The sequence below is a fragment of the Durio zibethinus genome, chromosome 5 (assembly GCF_047325235.1).
Source record: "Durio zibethinus cultivar Kanyao isolate XHJ-2024 chromosome 5, ASM4732523v1, whole genome shotgun sequence".
Classification (NCBI taxonomy): Eukaryota; Viridiplantae; Streptophyta; class Magnoliopsida; order Malvales; family Malvaceae; genus Durio; species Durio zibethinus.
In genome coordinates this window covers 1042353-1061054 of record NC_143166.1, presented here as the reverse complement: position 1 = coordinate 1061054, position 18702 = coordinate 1042353, and the positions used below count along the sequence as shown (strand labels likewise).

Genomic DNA, 18702 nt, shown 5'->3' with positions numbered 1-18702 from the left:
GGCTCCTTGTCATCGAGACTTGTTTACTAATCAAGTCTATCATCATATATTATATAAAAAAAATTAAAATTTTATTAGTTGATTACAGCTACTATTACCAAGGAAAATCACAACTCTTCATTGCACCAAAGAGAGAAAGCAAATACTCCTATATTTTAAAGATTATCTTGGTTTATTGATGGTGACACTTTCATGAATATGGCAAAATTTCGAGCCATGGTTCTATACGTTAATTTTTCTGTTAATCACCTTGGTTTAAGGCTAAAACAAAAGAGAGATTTAGATATTTGGAGTGGACCCTGAAAGGTCAACCTCGAAAGCTGATGACAGTGGCTGACACGTGATTTATCGCACACCAATTCTATCTAGAGTGTAACAATATTATCAGTTTTCTTTTGAAATGGGTTTGAATTTGAACCCGTGAATCAGTGATACTCATTTTTCAACATATCAACAAATTAAAGTAATGAAGAAAGAAAGGAAAATGGTTCTAGTCTATTACACGACTTTCATCTTATTTGCATTATCCGTCACCTTTATTGCTCATTGCTGACGAGCAGGTTAGATGATCAGAGCCGTCGAGATTAATTAATATGGCATGTTGCATGAGCATGCACTAGGGTTGATCATCTTTAAGCCTGAAATTAGGATAGTATAAAAAACTGGTTAAAAAAGATATCAAATTATTTACTTAATTTTATGATTATGTTGTTTTATAGGTCTTTTGGTAGTGTGATGAAAAGAACTCTCACCATGTCATAGTTGTATTTTACAACTAAATCTTTAAGAATCTAATCGTAAAATGATATTACGAAGCGGTAAAGAAACTCTCACCAAACTATCAAAAGAACTCGTAATATTATTGGATGAAAAATATGCTACATTATTTTGGAGGGCATAAGTAAATATTTTTTTATTTTTTAAGAGTTTATATTTGATTTGTTATTAATATATAAATTTTATAAAAAGGTTAGTATATTGGATAATATTATTTTATTAATACGTAAAATTTTAAAAAATACTAATTTTTTATATATTTATTTTAAAAATTAATATTTATTTATTAATAAAATGATATCATTTAATTCATTTATAATATATAAAATTTATGTGCTAAAAATGTATCAAATATAAGCTTATTTCTTAAACTAACTTTTACTAATTAAAGTTGTTCGGATCCTCCCATGTTCTTACTCAGATATAGTTCGAAATATGTGATTTATTTTTCTTAAAAACCTACAAAGGAGTCTACTCTGTAGTCTACAGCGGCCACCCAGCCCAAAAAACTCTGGTGTTGTTCAACTTACAGGCTTAAAGTAAATAGCTCACCGGCCAGCCCAATAAATAAGCAAAATTTCCTTATTGTTTACTTGCTTAACATCTCTATCGCCCTCATTTTTTAACAAAATTAATTTAATAAAAAAATAAAAATAAATCACATATTTCAAAGTAAATATCTTGACTTTTGAGTGAAGTTTATCTCGTTGCTCTTCATTCCTTAATTTTTTATGTTTGATGGTTTCCTTGTGTTGCTATTTAATTATATTCAAGATTATATCGAATCTTAGTTTATGAATTGTGGATCAACATACATACATATATATATATATAACAAGTTGGGGGCAGCATGAGGAGGAGTTTCATTTTTGGAACCCTTCAAGAAGCCATGAAGATGAAACAAGTTCGAATGTATGTGACTTTTTATCTTTTTTTGCTCTTGAATTGATGCTTTGTCGCAATTTTGTTAGTAATTGTGCTCCAGCAGCCTCCATTGAGAAGCCAATTTGTATCTCATGCTGGAGAAGCTGTTTCAGTCGCTCAGGATGTTGTTAAAGCCATGTTGGCCAAGGGATATGTATATAGGCAAAGATGCTTTAAGCATGGCTTAGGCCTTTGATGAATCTCATCAAGTGTCAGCAACTGGTGTAGCTAAAGTTGCTGAACTAAGTGAGAGGATTGGCCTCACTGATCAAATTTGTACCGGGATTGATGCTGTGAGATCTGTGACGAGAGGTACCATGTGTCAGAGAATACCAAATCAGCCATTTCTGTTGCAGGTAGAACAGCTGCTTCTGCTGCAAACACTGTGATCAGCAGCAGCTACTTTTCCGAGGGAGCTCTTTGGGTGTCGGGTGCATAAGATCGGGCAGCTAAAGCTGCAGCTGACTTCGATAATTTTGTAGAGATAACAACTAATCGCCAAGACGAGTTTTTATGTTATTCGAATTCAATTTAATTTTATAAATTTAATATTTAAATCCAAGATTTGATAAAAAAAATATTGTTTTTATATCTTGATTTTAATCATATATATTTAAATTTACAATTGACTTGATTTGATTCGAAATTAATACAATATTAATTTTTAATATAAAATATTATTTAATATTATTTTTAAATATAAATATAAAAATATATATAAATATAAAATTAAATAAATAATTAAAAAATACATGATCAAATAAGAACGAATTTACATAAAACTCAATTTTGATACGATTCGATCATTGACTTTTTTTTAAATCAACTTTATAAAATTAGATCGAGTTAAAATTCAATAAGTATGGATTAAATTATCAATTTTAATTGTAGTGTTCAATAGTAAAAAAAGGAAAAACTATATATATATGTTTTTGAATGAAATTATGATTTGGTGGTATCATATCAACTGTATTGTATTTGCAATTTCATGCATGTCTCATTGCTGTGTAGTGCATCGATGGATTATGCAGGAAATGAAATTCCATTCGAGGTGATGATTATATGCAAAATCTATTTTGACTTTCTTCACAATACGCATTAGCTGATCTTCAAAGTATTAAATTATGATTTTTCTTTGTGGCTTAAAAAGATGAAAATAACATGAAGAAAATGCATTGCCTTGCACTCGCAAATTGCAATGCGGAAAATAACCCTTATTGTAAGGGAGAGGTAGTTCGGATCAGATTAAATTTAGCTTAATTTTTTAAAATATTATATAATATTATTAAATTTTTAAAATTTATTTGAATTTAAATAAAAATTTCATATGATTTGAATCAAATAGAATTTTATAAATTCAGTTTGGTTAGGTTTAATTTGATTTATCAATTTTTAAAATTTAATTTTTTTATTTTTATGTATTATTTTAATATAAAATTTTAATATATTTAAATAGATTTTGATAAAAAATTATTTTTTTTATTTTTTAAAATTTTACATATATATAAAAAATTAAAATATATAATTTAATCCGATTCAAGTTTTTTTATTTTTTATCTTTCAATTTAAATATAATATACATTTAATATTCAAACTTAATCGAATAAAAAAAATCGATTTGAATCAAATATTATAATTTTAAATTAATTTTAAATTTTTTTATTTTTTTTTTTCACCCCTGAAGAGACGAGTTGCTTCTTTCCTTTCAAGGCATCTCTGCTCAACAATTTTGGCATAATTCGACCCAGCCAGGATGGCTAAAATCAAATCCTTCATGGTGATCAAAAACGTTAATAATACATTGTATTTTTGGCAATTAATAATTAGTTGACAAGCAATAATTAGTGTTTTTATTGCTATTTTAATTGTCGATTAATACTAATTAACTAGCAATAATTACGTGTCCGTCAATGATTCGTTATTTTTTATAAAAAGTTTCTAAAATTATATTTTTAATACATTCTGGTCCGTAAACTTGACTGCAGCCTTCCCCGGTCGGTGGCAGTGGCCTTTTCCCTCGTCCAAAAAGCATCCCTTAAATCGCAAAGTCCCTTAAACCGACGGTCCTGATCCACCCCTTTTTTCTCCCCCGAAAATCAACGACATTGATTCAAAATTCCCTTTGTCGCTATTTCCCTTGATGTCAACTTCTGTTCCCACAATCGACACGTCACGGTCACTAGTCAAATACAAGAAAACGGACCCTACACCTAAAGATCTAGAACGCATCCGCATAATTCTTGATGCAGTTGCGACGTACCGCCCAAATTTAACTTTAATCTCTCTTTCTCAAACCCTAGCAATCAGATCCAAATTCCAAAAAAAAAAAAAAACAAAAAAAGAGAAAATTTTCATTTTCGTATTGATTTTTTTATGTTTGATGTTTGATTCTAAAATTTTAATGTGAAGGTTTAATTGAGTTAGCTCGTAGGGGATAATCAGCGACTGAGTCAAATAGGCCATGGCAGGAAAGAGTGACTCAGCGTCGATCAGGGTTCCATACAGGAACTTAAAGAAGGAATTGGAGGTTGAAATGATCGACGAGCCTCATCATCGGATCGGTCTAAATTCGTCTCCTAACTCTCCTTCAACCTCTTCCTCGTCTCCTTTGGCGAGGGTTCCCAACGGAAACTCTAACTTATCGTCGCCGATCCTAGCCAGATCTAATGATTGTAGCTTAATGACTTTGGTTCTTAGTTGCACGGTCGCCGCCGGGGTTCAATTTGGTTGGGCTTTGCAACTTTCGCTCTTGACTCCGTACATTCAGGTCTGTCCAATGCTTTTTTTTTATCAGACTTGTAACTTATGTTGGTTTAAATAAAATTTAACCGAAAAGATTAGGTTATTTACTATGAATGTCATAAATTTGAATTCGATGCAATGTGTTTGAATTATGAAAAAATTGGGTGTATTTACTAGTTGGAAAAGAGAGATCATGGTATTGAGAGACAAATTATTCTTTATTATTAATTGGGTGTATTTAAGCCATGATTTCTTTTCCACTGCTCTGAATTTCTCTGGAGCTTATGATGCTTTCCCTTTGGTTTGACTGTGTATGTTTGGTTCATGCAGACACTTGGAATAGAGCATGCTTTTTCTTCATTTATTTGGCTCTGCGGTCCAATAACTGGTCTTGTGGTAGGTGATGGGAACGATATTAAATATAATTTTATATTATTTCCCTTTTCATTACTATGGAATCCTTATGGGTTTGACATGATATTTTAATGTGGTAACTTGATAAATCTGATATAACAGCTCGTGCTGCATTTTGAACTAACTCATAAAAAGGTTGGGCCTGGCTTTCATATATACTGGGTCCTTATCGAAAGGAGAGGATCCCTAAAAGATTTATTTGTTTGATTGCATAATAGTGAATTACTTTTTTTATTCAAATTCTCATTGTCTTCCTTCATACCCCAGAGATCTTGTGGTTCTTTTATCTCACTGTAGGCAGTTGATCTGCTTCATCTTCTCTCCCTCCCTCTCTCTCTCTCTCCATGTGTGTCTGTGTGCAAATTAGGAGTCAGGCTACCTTTGTGATTAAATGCCTCTTGGCTATAGATGTGGTGGCGCACAATAGGTTTAAATGACTACAGTTAAAAGGAACCAGAGAAGGAATGCTTATCTGTAGTTGTAATTTATTGAGTTGCTTGCTTTTTGATCTTAGGTTCAACCTTGTGTTGGTATTTGGAGTGATAAATGCACTTCAAAATATGGAAGGAGAAGGCCTTTTATCCTTGCTGGATCGCTCATGATCTCTGCTGCTGTAAGCATTGAAGAAGATTGTCTTACCTGTTAAATATTACATACTATGTTTTCTGTGTTTTATATCTGCTAAACTATGTTTTGTAATTTAGGTGGTAATAATCGGGTTTTCTGCAGACGTTGGATACATATTAGGCGATACAAAGGAACATTGCAGGTTTCCATCTCTGCTTTTGATTCCTTCTCTGCTCTTATAGCCACCTCCCCCCCCCCCCCACACACACACACACAAAAAAAAAAAAAAAAAGAGATTGACAAAATAATATATGCAATGCAGTACATTTAAAGGTACACGAACAAGGGCAGCTTTTGTCTTTGTTATTGGGTTCTGGATGTTGGATCTAGCTAACAATACGGTGCAGGTAAGCTTTCCATGGCAATTATTTTCTCATTTCCTGTTTACCCTAGTAAATTCATGTGAGCCAATAATAAAACTTTTATTTTCTTAGGGACCAGCTCGTGCCCTTTTGGCTGATCTATCAGGTGAACTCCTCTCTTTCTGAAGGAAAATGAAAAAATTTCTAGCCTGTACATAGTAGCATTCTGATGTTTGGGTTTGGTGCCTCTCATTTTCGAGGTCCTCTAATATACCACATATGTTTGAACACTGGGCATGACAAGATGCTGGATGGCTATGTTTTAGGTCCTGATCAACACAATTCTGCAAATGCTATATTTTGCTTATGGATGGCTGTGGGAAACATCTTGGGATTTTCAGCTGGTTCTAGTGGGGGTTGGCACAGGTGAAATTTTTTCATGTGTTTTTGTTGTGATGAAACAAACAATTATGCACACAGTTATTTTTTTCATCATTTACTTCATTTAGATATTGATCTAATTCTTACTAATTATCTTGACACAGATGGTTTCCTTTCTTGAAAAGTAGAGCTTGCTGTGAGGCCTGTGCCAATCTTAAAGCAGCATTTCTTGTTGCTGTGGTAAGTAGCATTATCCATTGAAGTTTTACACTGATAAAGCAGTTTAGGATGTTAAAAAACTGAAATTCTACTCCTAAATATTACTTCAGTACATTTGATTTGTCAATTTATGGCTTGAATTATGGTATATCACTTTGACATCCTTACTGATTATAAAGTGTAAGTGTCTTAAATATGAGCATGACATTTACTGTGATTCAGATTGCTGATCTCAAATGCCATCTGCTTTGCATATGTTGTGGACCATTAGTTGCATTAACATTATGCTGCTGATTTCATGAGATATGAAAATCATTTTCTTTGTTGTTGTGCCATATATTGAGTATTCTCATGAGTTGACCTAGAAATAGTTGTTTCTCATACTGTTTGAGATTAACAATGTAGACTTATAGTATAGCTTCTCTAAACTTCAAGTGCCTTTTCAGTAGCTAGTCCTGTGTTTGAATGCCAATTTTGTGCATTTTGTGGTCGCACATGTTTTCTATCACTTTACTTGATGCCATCCTGTATATGCTCAAAAATTTGTTCGGCATTTGTGCAGGTCTTTCTCTTATTTTGTACTGTTGTGACTATATGTTTTGCTAAGGAGGTTCCACTTCCACCACCAGAAAATCAGCAAACTCGTTTATCAGATTCTGCTTCTTTGTTGGATGATTCCACACAAAATGGCTTTCAACACTCAAAATCAAAAGCTGTTGCTTCCATTGTTGCCAATGCTAATAGGAACAATGCTGAAAATGGATATGAACGAGTGTCAAACTCAAAGCATGCTAACTCAAAAGATACAAACGTTCAGAACGAAGTTTTCAGTGATGGGCCTGGAGCCGTACTGGTCAACTTATTGACCAGTCTAAGGCATTTACCACCTGCAATGCACTCAGTGCTTATTGTTATGGCTCTCAGTTGGGTAAGTCTCAACATTTTATCCTGTACACTTTGATTCCTTGAAATTGGCCCTGAGCCAACTATCTGTTGTTTAATACTAGACAGTTAAGGATTGTTAACATTTTCATCTGATGGTTGGCTACAATTTCACAGCCCTTTCCATTCCCCCAATGAGAAATAAGAAAAGGAGGAAAATGAAAGCAATCACTTATTATTATTGTTTTCAAATGTATTCTGGTTTTATTTGCAGCTTTCCTGGTTCCCTTTCTTTCTATTTGATACGGATTGGATGGGAAGAGAAGTATATCATGGAGATCCAAAAGGGAATGGTTCTGAAATAAAATTGTATGATCAAGGTGTCAGAGAAGGTGCATTTGGTTTGCTATTAAATTCTGTAAGAACTCGAAATTGAGTACCAATTGCTAGCTTTTTAGATTTTTCTTTCTCTCCATCATTTGAAGTTAATGTGATGACATTATTCATTGAGGGCTGTAGGTGTTTAGATTTCTTTTGTATTCATTTCAACAGTTGTTATATTTCTGTTAATTCTTGGTGTAGGTTGTTCTGGGCATTAGTTCTTTCCTTATTGAACCAATGTGTCAACGGATGGGGTCAAGACTTGTTTGGGCAATGAGCAACTATACTGTGTTTGCTTGTATGGCTGTCACAGCTATCATTAGTTTGGTATCTGTTAGAGAATATTCTCAAGGGATCGAGCATGTACTTGGAGGGAGTGCAGCAATCAGGATTGCTTCCTTGGTTGTATTCGCTCTTCTTGGCTTCCCTCTAGCTGTATGTATGAAATGACTTGCTGTAAATTTCTATATCTTTTAGTTTTTGTTGACAAAAATGTCTCATTTTTGCACGTTAATTTGTTTTGTTCTTGCAGATTACCTATAGCGTTCCATTTTCTGTTACAGCAGAGTTGACTGCCGATTCTGGTGGTGGCCAAGGTTTATATCTCAACTATCTTCTCTAGCATGTGTTTCCGCTTTATACAATTGTTGAATTTGGTAAATTCTAACATTTTGTATGTTTGTACAGGATTGGCGATTGGAGTTTTGAACCTTGCAATTGTTATTCCACAGGTACAAAATTTGATACATTATCATATTTAATTTTACTTTTTATTATTTCAGAAGGTTTCATACTATGTAAGAAGATTGGTTTTTCCTTTCATTAGCTCATAGGATTTATCTAATTTGAGCTCCAAATATCTAAGTATTTTGGGTGCCTTATATTTACGGAAGTTTGTATTTTGGTTACCTCTTATGCATATAAAATAAAATGATGATTGTATTGTAAATTGAATGAAAACTGGTACCGTTTTATTCATCAAAAAGTTTTACCTTTTTTGCTTTGTCAATTTAGTCAAATTTAGTTAAAGCTGATTTTTAATATATTGTTGGTTTTGTCAGATGATTATATCTCTTGGTGCGGGTCCATGGGATGCTCTATTTGGTGGAGGAAATATACCTGCCTTTATTTTGGCTTCGTTCTGTGCTCTTGCTGCGGGGATTATTGCAACTCTCAGGCTGCCTGATCTGTCAAGTTCATTCAAGTCATCTGGTTTTCATTTTGGCTAAGGAACAAAATGACCTTAATAAGGTGACAACCACTCTGTTTATGATGCACGGCAACGATGGAAATGCTGTCATTTGCTTTCAGAGGATGGCTCTACCATCATTCGTACGTATAATTTTCATATTAAAAGATATGCGAATTACATATCCAAATTCGTTCATTTTTTCCCCCACTTGTGGGTACATGTACTTTATGTAGAGTGTAAATTGCCAATTATTATATGGAAAAGAATATACATGCACAGTATTATTAGTGTCTTATTTACTCTGAAAGCACTACTTGTCGTATTTCTCACTTTATTAAGATTATTTCCTTTGTTCTCATTGCCATGGTCATTTTCTATAGTGTAGAACTGTAGTTGATAAAATATTTATAGGCCTTCATTATCATCAAGCATTTGCTATTTATGATACAGATGATTTAGCTGCATTTTTGTATAGTTTGTTTGGTGCTGTGCTTGGTGTCCCTTGATTCTTGATCACTTCTCATGCATAGTCACGACGTTACTCTTCTTGAGCATCTATTTTGTTCGTATATTAGATGTAGCTCTTCTCTGTCTAAGTGGGCAGCATACAGCAGCTATCTTGGGCTTGGCATTTCTGGATGGCATGTGATGATTTGCAGACTGAAATTACTACCTAACAGAAACTCTGACTTGATTCTGTTAAGGTGGAATGTCTTCTTCCTGCCTGCCACTTAACTCTGACTAGACACGTCCTTAGACATTGTTTGGTTTACTTCTCAACTGATTCCTTGTAATTACTTTTCTTTATTGTGGTTTAGATATCTCAGTGGCATTCACATATAAAATTTCCTTTTATTTATATATTTCAAATATCTTGTGCAGGATTGTATATAAATATATAAGCTAGTTTTCGTCTGAAAATTAAAGAAGCACGTTATGACATTAGAATAGATGCGAGCTATCTCTTACGGTTGGTGTGTCAATTCCTAATATCCTATTCATGATTTGTTTTAAAATATCCTCCTCCTTTCACCCTCACCGTGCAAAATTGGTTATTGAACACAACAACAGAACTTTTTATCCCATAATTTTGAGATTGGTAGAATTATTGTTGGATCGTAATTCTGAATATTTTTGGGTGGAAAATATAGAATAGAATTGAATAAAAGAAGTACCCAAGCTCTATCAACCAACAAAATTATTCCCAAGAAAACTTAAAAATGCCAACGCACTAAATTTTGATCTGGATTTAACAAAGAAAATTCCAATTTTACATTTTAAGTTAAAAAAAAAAAATGTAAATTATGGAATTAAATGTTTGAAAGCATGCGCTAAATTTTGAATTAAAACGGAAAAACCAAATTTATCATTAAAAACAAACCATGTTGATCCGATCAACCTGGTTCTTCGAGATGTTACAAGAAATTTTATTTCTCGTTTGTTTAAATTTTTATATTTGATTGTTTTCTCACTTTATATGTTTATCATGTGCTCATTTATGGCGAATCCGAGAAGTATGCAGTTTAATGGATGGTTGTGATGATGGGTCATATCTCGTGAGAAAAAGTTAAGCATGGCCACGAGAAAAAGAATTAAATAATAAAAACTACAACTGGACCCAGTGATCACAAATCACTATATGTCAAATTGTGATCAAGCAAAGATAAGCAAATGGGATTGCAAGCTGAAGTCTGAACCAACCCCAACCCATACGAGAAGTGGAGAAGAAGATTCAGCTCCTCTGTTTTATTTATTATGGTAAATTTTATAGTATTTTTTCCTAATTTTTAATTATTAATAACAGTAGTAAGTTAAAAGAGAAAAGAAAAAGAAATGGGGGGAGATAACAGGATCAGAGAACATGGATCCACATTAATAAAGTCATGTGTGAAGGCAGTGAGAGTAGCTTTGTCTTTGCCCAGTTTTTTAAATGCATAGAACCCACCATCATCAACAGGCATATTGATAGGGTCCTAAACTATATATGCCATTCCCCAATCCCCCCCCCCCCCCCTCCTCAGATACATCCCCGCTGTTGAACAAAAGCAGCTAATCATTTTTCCAATCAAAACATTGTCTAGACAACAAACACCATAGCTAGCTCCCCAATTCATCGTTCGTCCCATGCATGCACTATATATTTCTATTTGCATCACCAACATTTATGGCCTAACCCCCTTTTGGTTTTGTATTTTCAGAAACTAGCTTGCGTAGATGAACAAACCAAAGTTATAACAGAAGATACAAAGAGATCTAGTTCATACTCATAATTGTATAATGGCTAAACTGAATATGAGGTTACTAGGTAGGGTTTAAGGGGTGTTTTTACATTTGCACTGTAGTGTGGCGCATTGATATCAGAAGAAAAAGTGAAAGCCGGTGTGACTCTGACTGATGACATTAGCTACTTTATTTTTTCTTCTCAACGTCAAGATCAAACCCTCAATTCCCACCTTCAATCACTTGGAAGACTAAGGGAAATCTGCCAGCCCGTTACGTCATCTACGAATTTCGTGGCAGTTGTAAGTTGTACGTTTGTGGATAATTTTACCTCTTTGGGGCCTTATGTTGGATACTTAATTCCTTTCATGGGTCCTATCTGTCCATTTTTCTCTCCTTGCTGTGATAAACAATCAAGGGGAAAAATGGATTGAACAATTTACAAAAAAAAACCAATACAATGGCAAACCTTTAATATTCTGCATGCAGAAGGTAATTATGTACACGTCCTTTTGCTTCCATCTTTCTGTAATTAACAATGCAGAAAGTTATAACGGTGCGTTCAGGCCAGATTTTTAGGTCCTCAGCTAATAAAAATTGTAGTATTTCTCTTGTAGCACTGATAGATTCTGTTTTGTTTTAGAAGAGAGGTAAAATTTAGTGGGTTGTTGGCCCTTGCAGAAACATAATTTTTTTTTTTCACTTTCTGTCCATAAACCATTATTGGTGGTAGAGTGGTCAAAGCAGAAATTCACTTTAAGGGTACTGTTTTCTGACTTTCAATCTGCTTTTGTCACCCTTCCATTGTCCTTTTACAAACTTTGGTAAATAAATAGTTACCAGAACAAGGTTTTCTCTTGGTATATACACGTATTAGATTCTTCAAAGTAGATTGGTATGTAGTAGTATATTTCTGTCATGTCTTAAGTTCTGACATATAGTACAAAGGTTTCTCTCTTTTCTTACAAATTCAAGATCATATGTGATTTCATCAAATGCAAACATCTTAATTTCCAAACTAAATCAATTTAAGCTCTTAAGTTTTACTACTTTTCTAGAATTACACATTCAATGAATATATATATTTTTTCATATGCAAGCCACAGTGCAATTAAGGTTAAAAAAATGATCAAAAAGAACATTCGAGCAACTAGTCATAAGATTTTTGAAGGAGTGGGACATTCTTCTGATGGCATGAAAACAACATATTTGACTCGTTTTGGTAGCTGATAAACATACATACTGTTGATGACACTATGGATGAAAGTTGGAAGAGGGTAAAGAGAAACTAATTCTCCAGCAGATTTGGATGCAAAAGTTAAAAAGTTGGTTTCTAAAGGAAATACCCACCTCCTAATCCAAATCCAAACCCTAAAAAAAAAAATACATTGAAGCATCTATGTCTAATCAGATAACCTGTATAAGTTTGTTATAAGTTGGGAAGTTCAAAGATTTTGTATTGATCTTGCAGAATTTTACTTTAGCATGGGATTTATGGGAAATTTTTTTTTATATTATAAAATTAAATTGAATTAGAATTCAGAGAGAGAAGATGAGGATAGGACATGAAATATAGGGGGGGTGAGGTAGAAGAGAGAGGAGTTGGGATAGAGATAGACGGAGATATGGAAGGGGCTCAAAGACAAAAAAGACCAGCTCTTGTGGGGTTCCTAACAGCAGGAGTTTTGCTTGTGCAGTTTTCAAACCTCTCTCCTCTCTATTTTTTTTTTTCCTTTCAATTTCAAATACAGAGCCATTTGCAGAGAGGACTGAAACTGATGACGAAAGGATAATGGATGGGAAAGAGGGTTGGTCCTAATGCATGATACCTGTTGGTGGGTTAGGTAGCAACCCCTGCCCCTCTCATTGGACCCATCCCTAGATTCCTGCCTCTTCTGTAATTCTTCTTTTTCTTCCAACTCAATTCTGTTTTTTCTTAAGTAACCCTTCTTTATTTTCTCATAAAACATCACAAACATCACAAAGTTTCTTCTTCTATGAAACCCTAAACTCTTTTTACCCATCTCAATAATTTTTTTTTTTTAAATTAGTTTAAAAAAAAAATCAGATTTCTTTGGGATTATAAGTATTTTTTCCTCTCCCAAAGTCACCCGGTTCACTTTAAAATATGAAATACAATAGCATTGTCTATCCTTATAGCTATAGAACCAAGCTTCTTGAAAGGTGCTTGCATCCCATCCTGAACATTTTATTGGACTTGGATTGGAATAACTCCATAAAATGTTTTAAGAATCACCACATTAACAGGTTTAGTTAGTTTTCTAGCTATGCTTTCTTTTTCTTTTCTCACTTGTCCTGAACATGCAAATGTGTGTATCAACACTTGATGCAATTATTGAAACAAAATTTGATGAAAATTTAACTATTGTTAATCAATATTAATAAAGGAAAAAAGAAAAAAACAGCTTCTCCCTCTCCATTAGCAAAGTCATATTTATAAAAGAATTTTTTTTTTTAAATTCCCTTTTTTGTCGAATAAATCCCTCCTCATATAAAGAGAAGTGGAACGATAGAGTCATCAATCATATCTCAGATTATATAGATATATATAGTATAAAAGAAAAAAAGAGTTTGTTCCTAGAAGTTGATAAGGTATATAAGCTATCCATCTTACACAGATCTCTGCATCACCTTCCAATTCAAGAAATTCTAATTTTCCTTCTACTCTGATACATCAAATCTTTCTTTTGCCATTTTTACTTTAAACTCTGTGTCCACTCCGAGGACCGATCTGCTGTGTATCCTTCATTCCTTGAACATCATGACAGTTCAGGTTATGAATATATATAGAGATTTCTAAATACTATTTGAGGCTTATTAAAACCTGTCTGCTGGGTCATGTCTTGCAATGGGATGGCTTTCTTCCCAGCAAATTTCATTCTCCAAACTCCTCATGAGGAAGATCATCATCAACCCTCAACTTCTATCGATCAAATGCTACCTCCATGCACATCGCAAGACTTTCGTGGTATGTTCATCTGATCTCTCTCTCTCTCTCTCTCTCTCTCTCTTTTCTCTTATAGAGAAAAGGTTTTATCACTTTATAATCTTATCTATGATATTGAATTTTGATTTTTTTTTGGGGGGGGGGGGGATTGCATAGGTGTTGCATCATTTCAAGGGAAGAGATCAATGTCATTTTCAAGGATAGATGTGTGTGAAGAAGCAAATGGGGAGGATGATTTATCAGATGATGGTTCACAGGCAGGAGAAAGGAAGAGGAGGCTTAACATGGAACAGGTTAAGACTCTAGAGAAAAACTTTGAGTTTTGTAACAAGCTTGAACCTGAAAGAAAAATGCAGCTGGCTAGAGCTCTTGGTTTGCAACCAAGGCAGATTGCTATTTGGTTTCAAAATAGAAGAGCTAGGTGGAAAACCAAGCAACTAGAGAAAGACTATGATCTCCTTAAGAGACAGTACGAAGCAATCAAAGCAGATAATGATGCACTCCAAGCTCTGAACCAAAAGCTTCATGCAGAGGTATAATCTTAACTAACGAAAAAAAAAAAAACAAATATTTCTTCATTAATTCTCCTTTCTGCTTTTTTCTTAATTAAGTCTTTTTGTTTTATGTTAAAAAAAACTTTAAAGTTTCTATTGCAATTATTCAAGTAAGTACTGTTGAATGATTAAGTTTAAGGATTATAATCTTCTAATCTATCATTCATGCTTTATTGACTTTCAATGGAATCATGATTTTCAAAACTTTGTTTCTGCCAGTACTTTCTTAAACCAATGGCTTTGAATGACAAATCTCTTTCTTATCATAATCTTATGGGTTGATTAATCATAGTTTGAAGCTCAGGGTCGTAATCATGACAATGAATGAAAGAATGAAAGATGTATCTTACAAGTAATTACAATAAAGCTAGGATAATGATCTCACTTTTCTATTTTGAAAGATAATAGTAGCATCAAATTATCAATTCAACCAGTTAAAATCGACAGTAAAGGAATATTTAGAATTATTTAGCATTTTGTGTAACATGCTTCATCTGTGATTGGATAAATTCATTTTGTGGGTGCAGATATTGGCACTGAAAAACAGAGAACCAACTGAATCTATTAACCTTAATAAAGAAACTGAAGGTTCTTGCAGTAATAGAAGTGAAAACAGCTCAGATGTCAAGTTGGATATCTCAAGGACACCAGCAATTGACAGCCCGTCGTCCACTCATCCAACAAGCAGAAACCTCTTTCCAACTTCCCTAAGGCCAACAGGTGGTGGTGTTGCACAACTATTCCAAACCACACCAAGGCCTGATCACCTTCAATGCCAAAAGATGGATCAAATGGTTAAAGAAGAAAGCCTCAGCAACATGTTCTGCAGCATTGAGGATCAAACCGGGTTTTGGCCATGGCTTGAGCAACAACATTTCAATTGATAATTTGAACTCATCAATCAAGGTGTCAAATTTGGAATAGTCCCCCATTTCCCAGTTACAAAAAGGTTTTAGATCAAGAGGGCAACTAATCATTATATAATATCCAATGTTTTGGTACCTAGAGAGAGTGGTGTAAAAAGTAGAAGTTTTATCAAGTGAAAACTTTTGATGATCAGGAGGCGGCTGAAGAGATGATTATGGTTATATATATGATCAGGTTTCCTAGGCTTAGAGAGAAAGAGAGAAAGATGTTTGCTAGGTTGGATCATGCGAGAAGAATTTCCAAGTTAAATTATACTTGAGTAATTTGCTAGTGATGACTAGTTGGTTTGCAGCAGCAGCTCTAGCTATAGCATGGGCCATGAAAAAATATAAAGGGGATTCTCTCTCGCTACATATTTTATTATTCTTGTCTTTTGTACTGTTTGAAGAAAAAAAAAATTGCTTGAGAGTGCATCGAAGAGAGCCCTTGTAATGGTTTTTTTTTTTGCTGAATTCATCATTCAATGCTAAAGGGTAAACGCCAGTGGTGAACACAATCTACTTGAAGTTAATAAACTATTATATCTCTTTTTTTTATAAAAAATGAAAAGAAAAAGAGAGAAAGAGAGACTGAGAGAGTATCCAACGCACTTTCCAAGAGTGAAGATGACAAACAGATGAACAGCAGAAGAAAACAAGGAGAGTTGGAAATGGTCATTCTCGTGAAGGGGACGTTGGCAATCTTGTGCTGACAATCAAGGAATGGCATCCGCCAAAAGCCAATGTAACCACCTTTTGGCCCTAGGCAGAGTCTTACTGCATTACTGCACTCCCTTTTTTGAGTCTTTGATTGCAGAAAAAAAAAATTTCATATGACCCACTGTCACCCACTCCCTAGCATCCAACAGAGTCCTCTTTTTCTTTCCCTTTTTCTCTTCTTCCTCTTCTTTTTATTTCGTCAACATATTTTTGGTCTATTTCTTCTTTTCAATGACAGATACAAATTAATTGTCATCAATTGCATCGGTTCTTTTGCATGATACATCTATGTTTCAGTTGATCCAAAGCAATAATATTCATTCATATACTCTTGTACATGTGTTAGGCACCTAACTATCTCATTGTCTGGTAGCTAGCATATGATCCTCATTCTACTAAAAGCACCATAACTCTTTGTTAATCATCATAATTCAAAGTTCATAGTTTCAAGTACAATATCTAATTCAATATTGAAGCCTATTGTATTCGAGAATGTCATTTAAACAAATTCTTTCTCACTAGTTTGCTTGATTTAGACTTATGATTCTGACTATACGTGAAATATTATCTTTATATATGTGGATAAGATCAAGTTTCACACTCTGAGTCATTGCTTTCAATTTTTGAATTAGGCTTCATTTTTATAATTTTGTTCCAAATAGGCTGGATGATCTACATGTCATGATAATATTCAACAAATGGTTTCGAATCACTTGGCACAATGTGTAACACATAGAAACAAGAAAAAACTAGGGTTTTGAATTGACATGGAGACATGAGAAATAAACAACCTTATATTCCTTGCTAGGCTTCAACTTAGGATTCTTTCCTATAAAGTAATATCAATTATATATGCCGATTAGCCAGTAATTAATTAATCAAATGTACTTTCTTTAGGTGGACTGGGATTAATCCATAAATATGGAGACAGATGAATCAGAAATTCATCACAGCTCATGTCTAGAACAAAGGCTTGTGGGTAATAATAGATTTACAAATAAACTTAATTAGATTCTCTATTAGCCAAGAACACCAATTGGATACAAACAAGCATATGTGATAAAATCTGCAAATCCTTTCTGCATATCTTGATATTTTAAGTTACCATATAGGCACCAAAGTCTGCAAGATTATGGATGTAATTAAATTAATCACGCCGTTTCATGCTTGTTTGTTAGTTTATTTTAAAAAACTGTTTGTTTAATTATACTTTTTTATGGGATCATGTGAAGAGATTTGAGATAATCTTTTGGCAACGTGGCTGTAAACCTTGGCATTTGATGGATACAATTTTAAAATGCCAACATGGGTTTAAAAATGTTTGGCAAAATTAAGAAATAGATGTTTGAGATAGAGCTTGTTTAGTGGCCACATGCATTCTGGTTTTAATTCCTTTGAGTAGAAGAAGAAGATTCCCATTCATGTCTGCAGTTGCTAGCAAAAATATCGAAGATAACATGTGAGCAGCAATAACATGAATGATCATGGATTGATTATTTATTGCATTTCTTAATGTTTGAAAATGGTTTGTAACATGAATTTGGGTTGTGTCAACGGCCAAAACAATATTTTATGGAGCAACTTTTGATGTTAATCAATTGAAACAACTAGATTTGGAAAGTTGTCTTAGCAATAAATTTTTTTTAAACTCTTTAAAATTCAAAACTTTTATAAATTTTTTCAACATGCATATTATTTTAATTAATATTTAATTGATAGTTATAACTCGATTTGAACACAACATTTATCGAGACTCGAGATTGATGATGATTACATAAAATTTGGGTTGTTTTATGCATTTGATGTCATGTTTAAATTAAATTTTGCTTAATTAACTAATTAGACAATTGATTTTGTCACATTTTTGTACCTGGGGGGAACCTCACCTAAAAGCAACCGTGGACGAGCCGAGCCAGCCTGGCCACAGGCCGGCAACCCAAAGCTGGAGCCCAGAGTTGTAATGAGGGTCGGATAATCCAGCTTGGTCCTGCTAGTGGCAATGTTCAGCCCACTTTAATTTTCTTACGTTGTTAGTCAGTATTTAATGGGCCAACATTGGGACCAAAATCTAAGGTCTTTTCCTTTGTTTCTATGTTCCCTGTCATCTTAAAAATAAATAAAAAATATATACAAGAAAAAAATACGTTTGTCACGTGGCAGAAAACATGACCAGCAAAGGCGCAACTTAACTACCTATCAGTTCCCTCTCTCTCACTAATGGATAAAATTAAACCTTCATGGCCTCCCTTCTCTTCTTTCACGGGCCGCCACCGCCGCCACCTCCGCCACCTCCGCCACTTCCATCATCCACCGGTCCCTCTTTTTCTCCTCCAAACTTCCATTTCCTAACCTCCCCTTCAAAGCCATTTCGAGAAACAGCAAACAGTCCACGATTATGGTTGATAATCCAATCCGTTTTTAATGGATTTTAATTCGATTTCATAGAGTTGATTTGTTTTAATAAAAAATTAAATTTCAAAATAAAATCAAATTA

The 18702-nt window shown here is 33.8% G+C and overlaps 2 protein-coding genes and 1 pseudogene across 3 annotated transcripts; all 3 read left to right on the top strand.

Moving 5' to 3' along the window:
• Positions 1 to 802: 802 nt before the first annotated feature.
• On the top strand, positions 803 to 2236 carry LOC111282756 (binding partner of ACD11 1-like; annotated as a pseudogene).
• A 1770-nt stretch (positions 2237 to 4006) lies between these two features.
• Positions 4007 to 9199, top strand: LOC111281757 (sucrose transport protein SUC3-like). Of its 2 annotated transcripts, XM_022869401.2 has the most exons (14): positions 4007 to 4468; positions 4774 to 4839; positions 5372 to 5470; positions 5562 to 5626; positions 5747 to 5831; positions 5919 to 5952; positions 6113 to 6212; positions 6332 to 6407; positions 6949 to 7314; positions 7543 to 7686; positions 7851 to 8084; positions 8182 to 8245; positions 8337 to 8380; positions 8711 to 9199. In XM_022869401.2, exons 1-14 carry the CDS (start codon positions 4163 to 4165, stop codon positions 8876 to 8878), a joined length of 1851 nt encoding a protein of 616 aa, XP_022725136.2. In that variant the 5' UTR covers positions 4007 to 4162; the 3' UTR covers positions 8879 to 9199. The 2 variants fall into 2 exon arrangements, with proteins under 2 accessions (XP_022725136.2, XP_022725137.2); XM_022869402.2 differs by lacking the exon at positions 4774 to 4839.
• A 4018-nt stretch (positions 9200 to 13217) lies between these two features.
• LOC111281758 (homeobox-leucine zipper protein ATHB-13-like) lies at positions 13218 to 16006 on the top strand. Its single transcript, XM_022869404.2, has 3 exons — positions 13218 to 14050; positions 14186 to 14562; positions 15111 to 16006. The coding sequence occupies exons 1-3, from the start codon at positions 13921 to 13923 to the stop codon at positions 15465 to 15467; spliced, it is 864 nt and encodes a 287-aa protein (XP_022725139.1). The 5' UTR covers positions 13218 to 13920; the 3' UTR covers positions 15468 to 16006.
• Positions 16007 to 18702: the final 2696 nt, after the last annotated feature.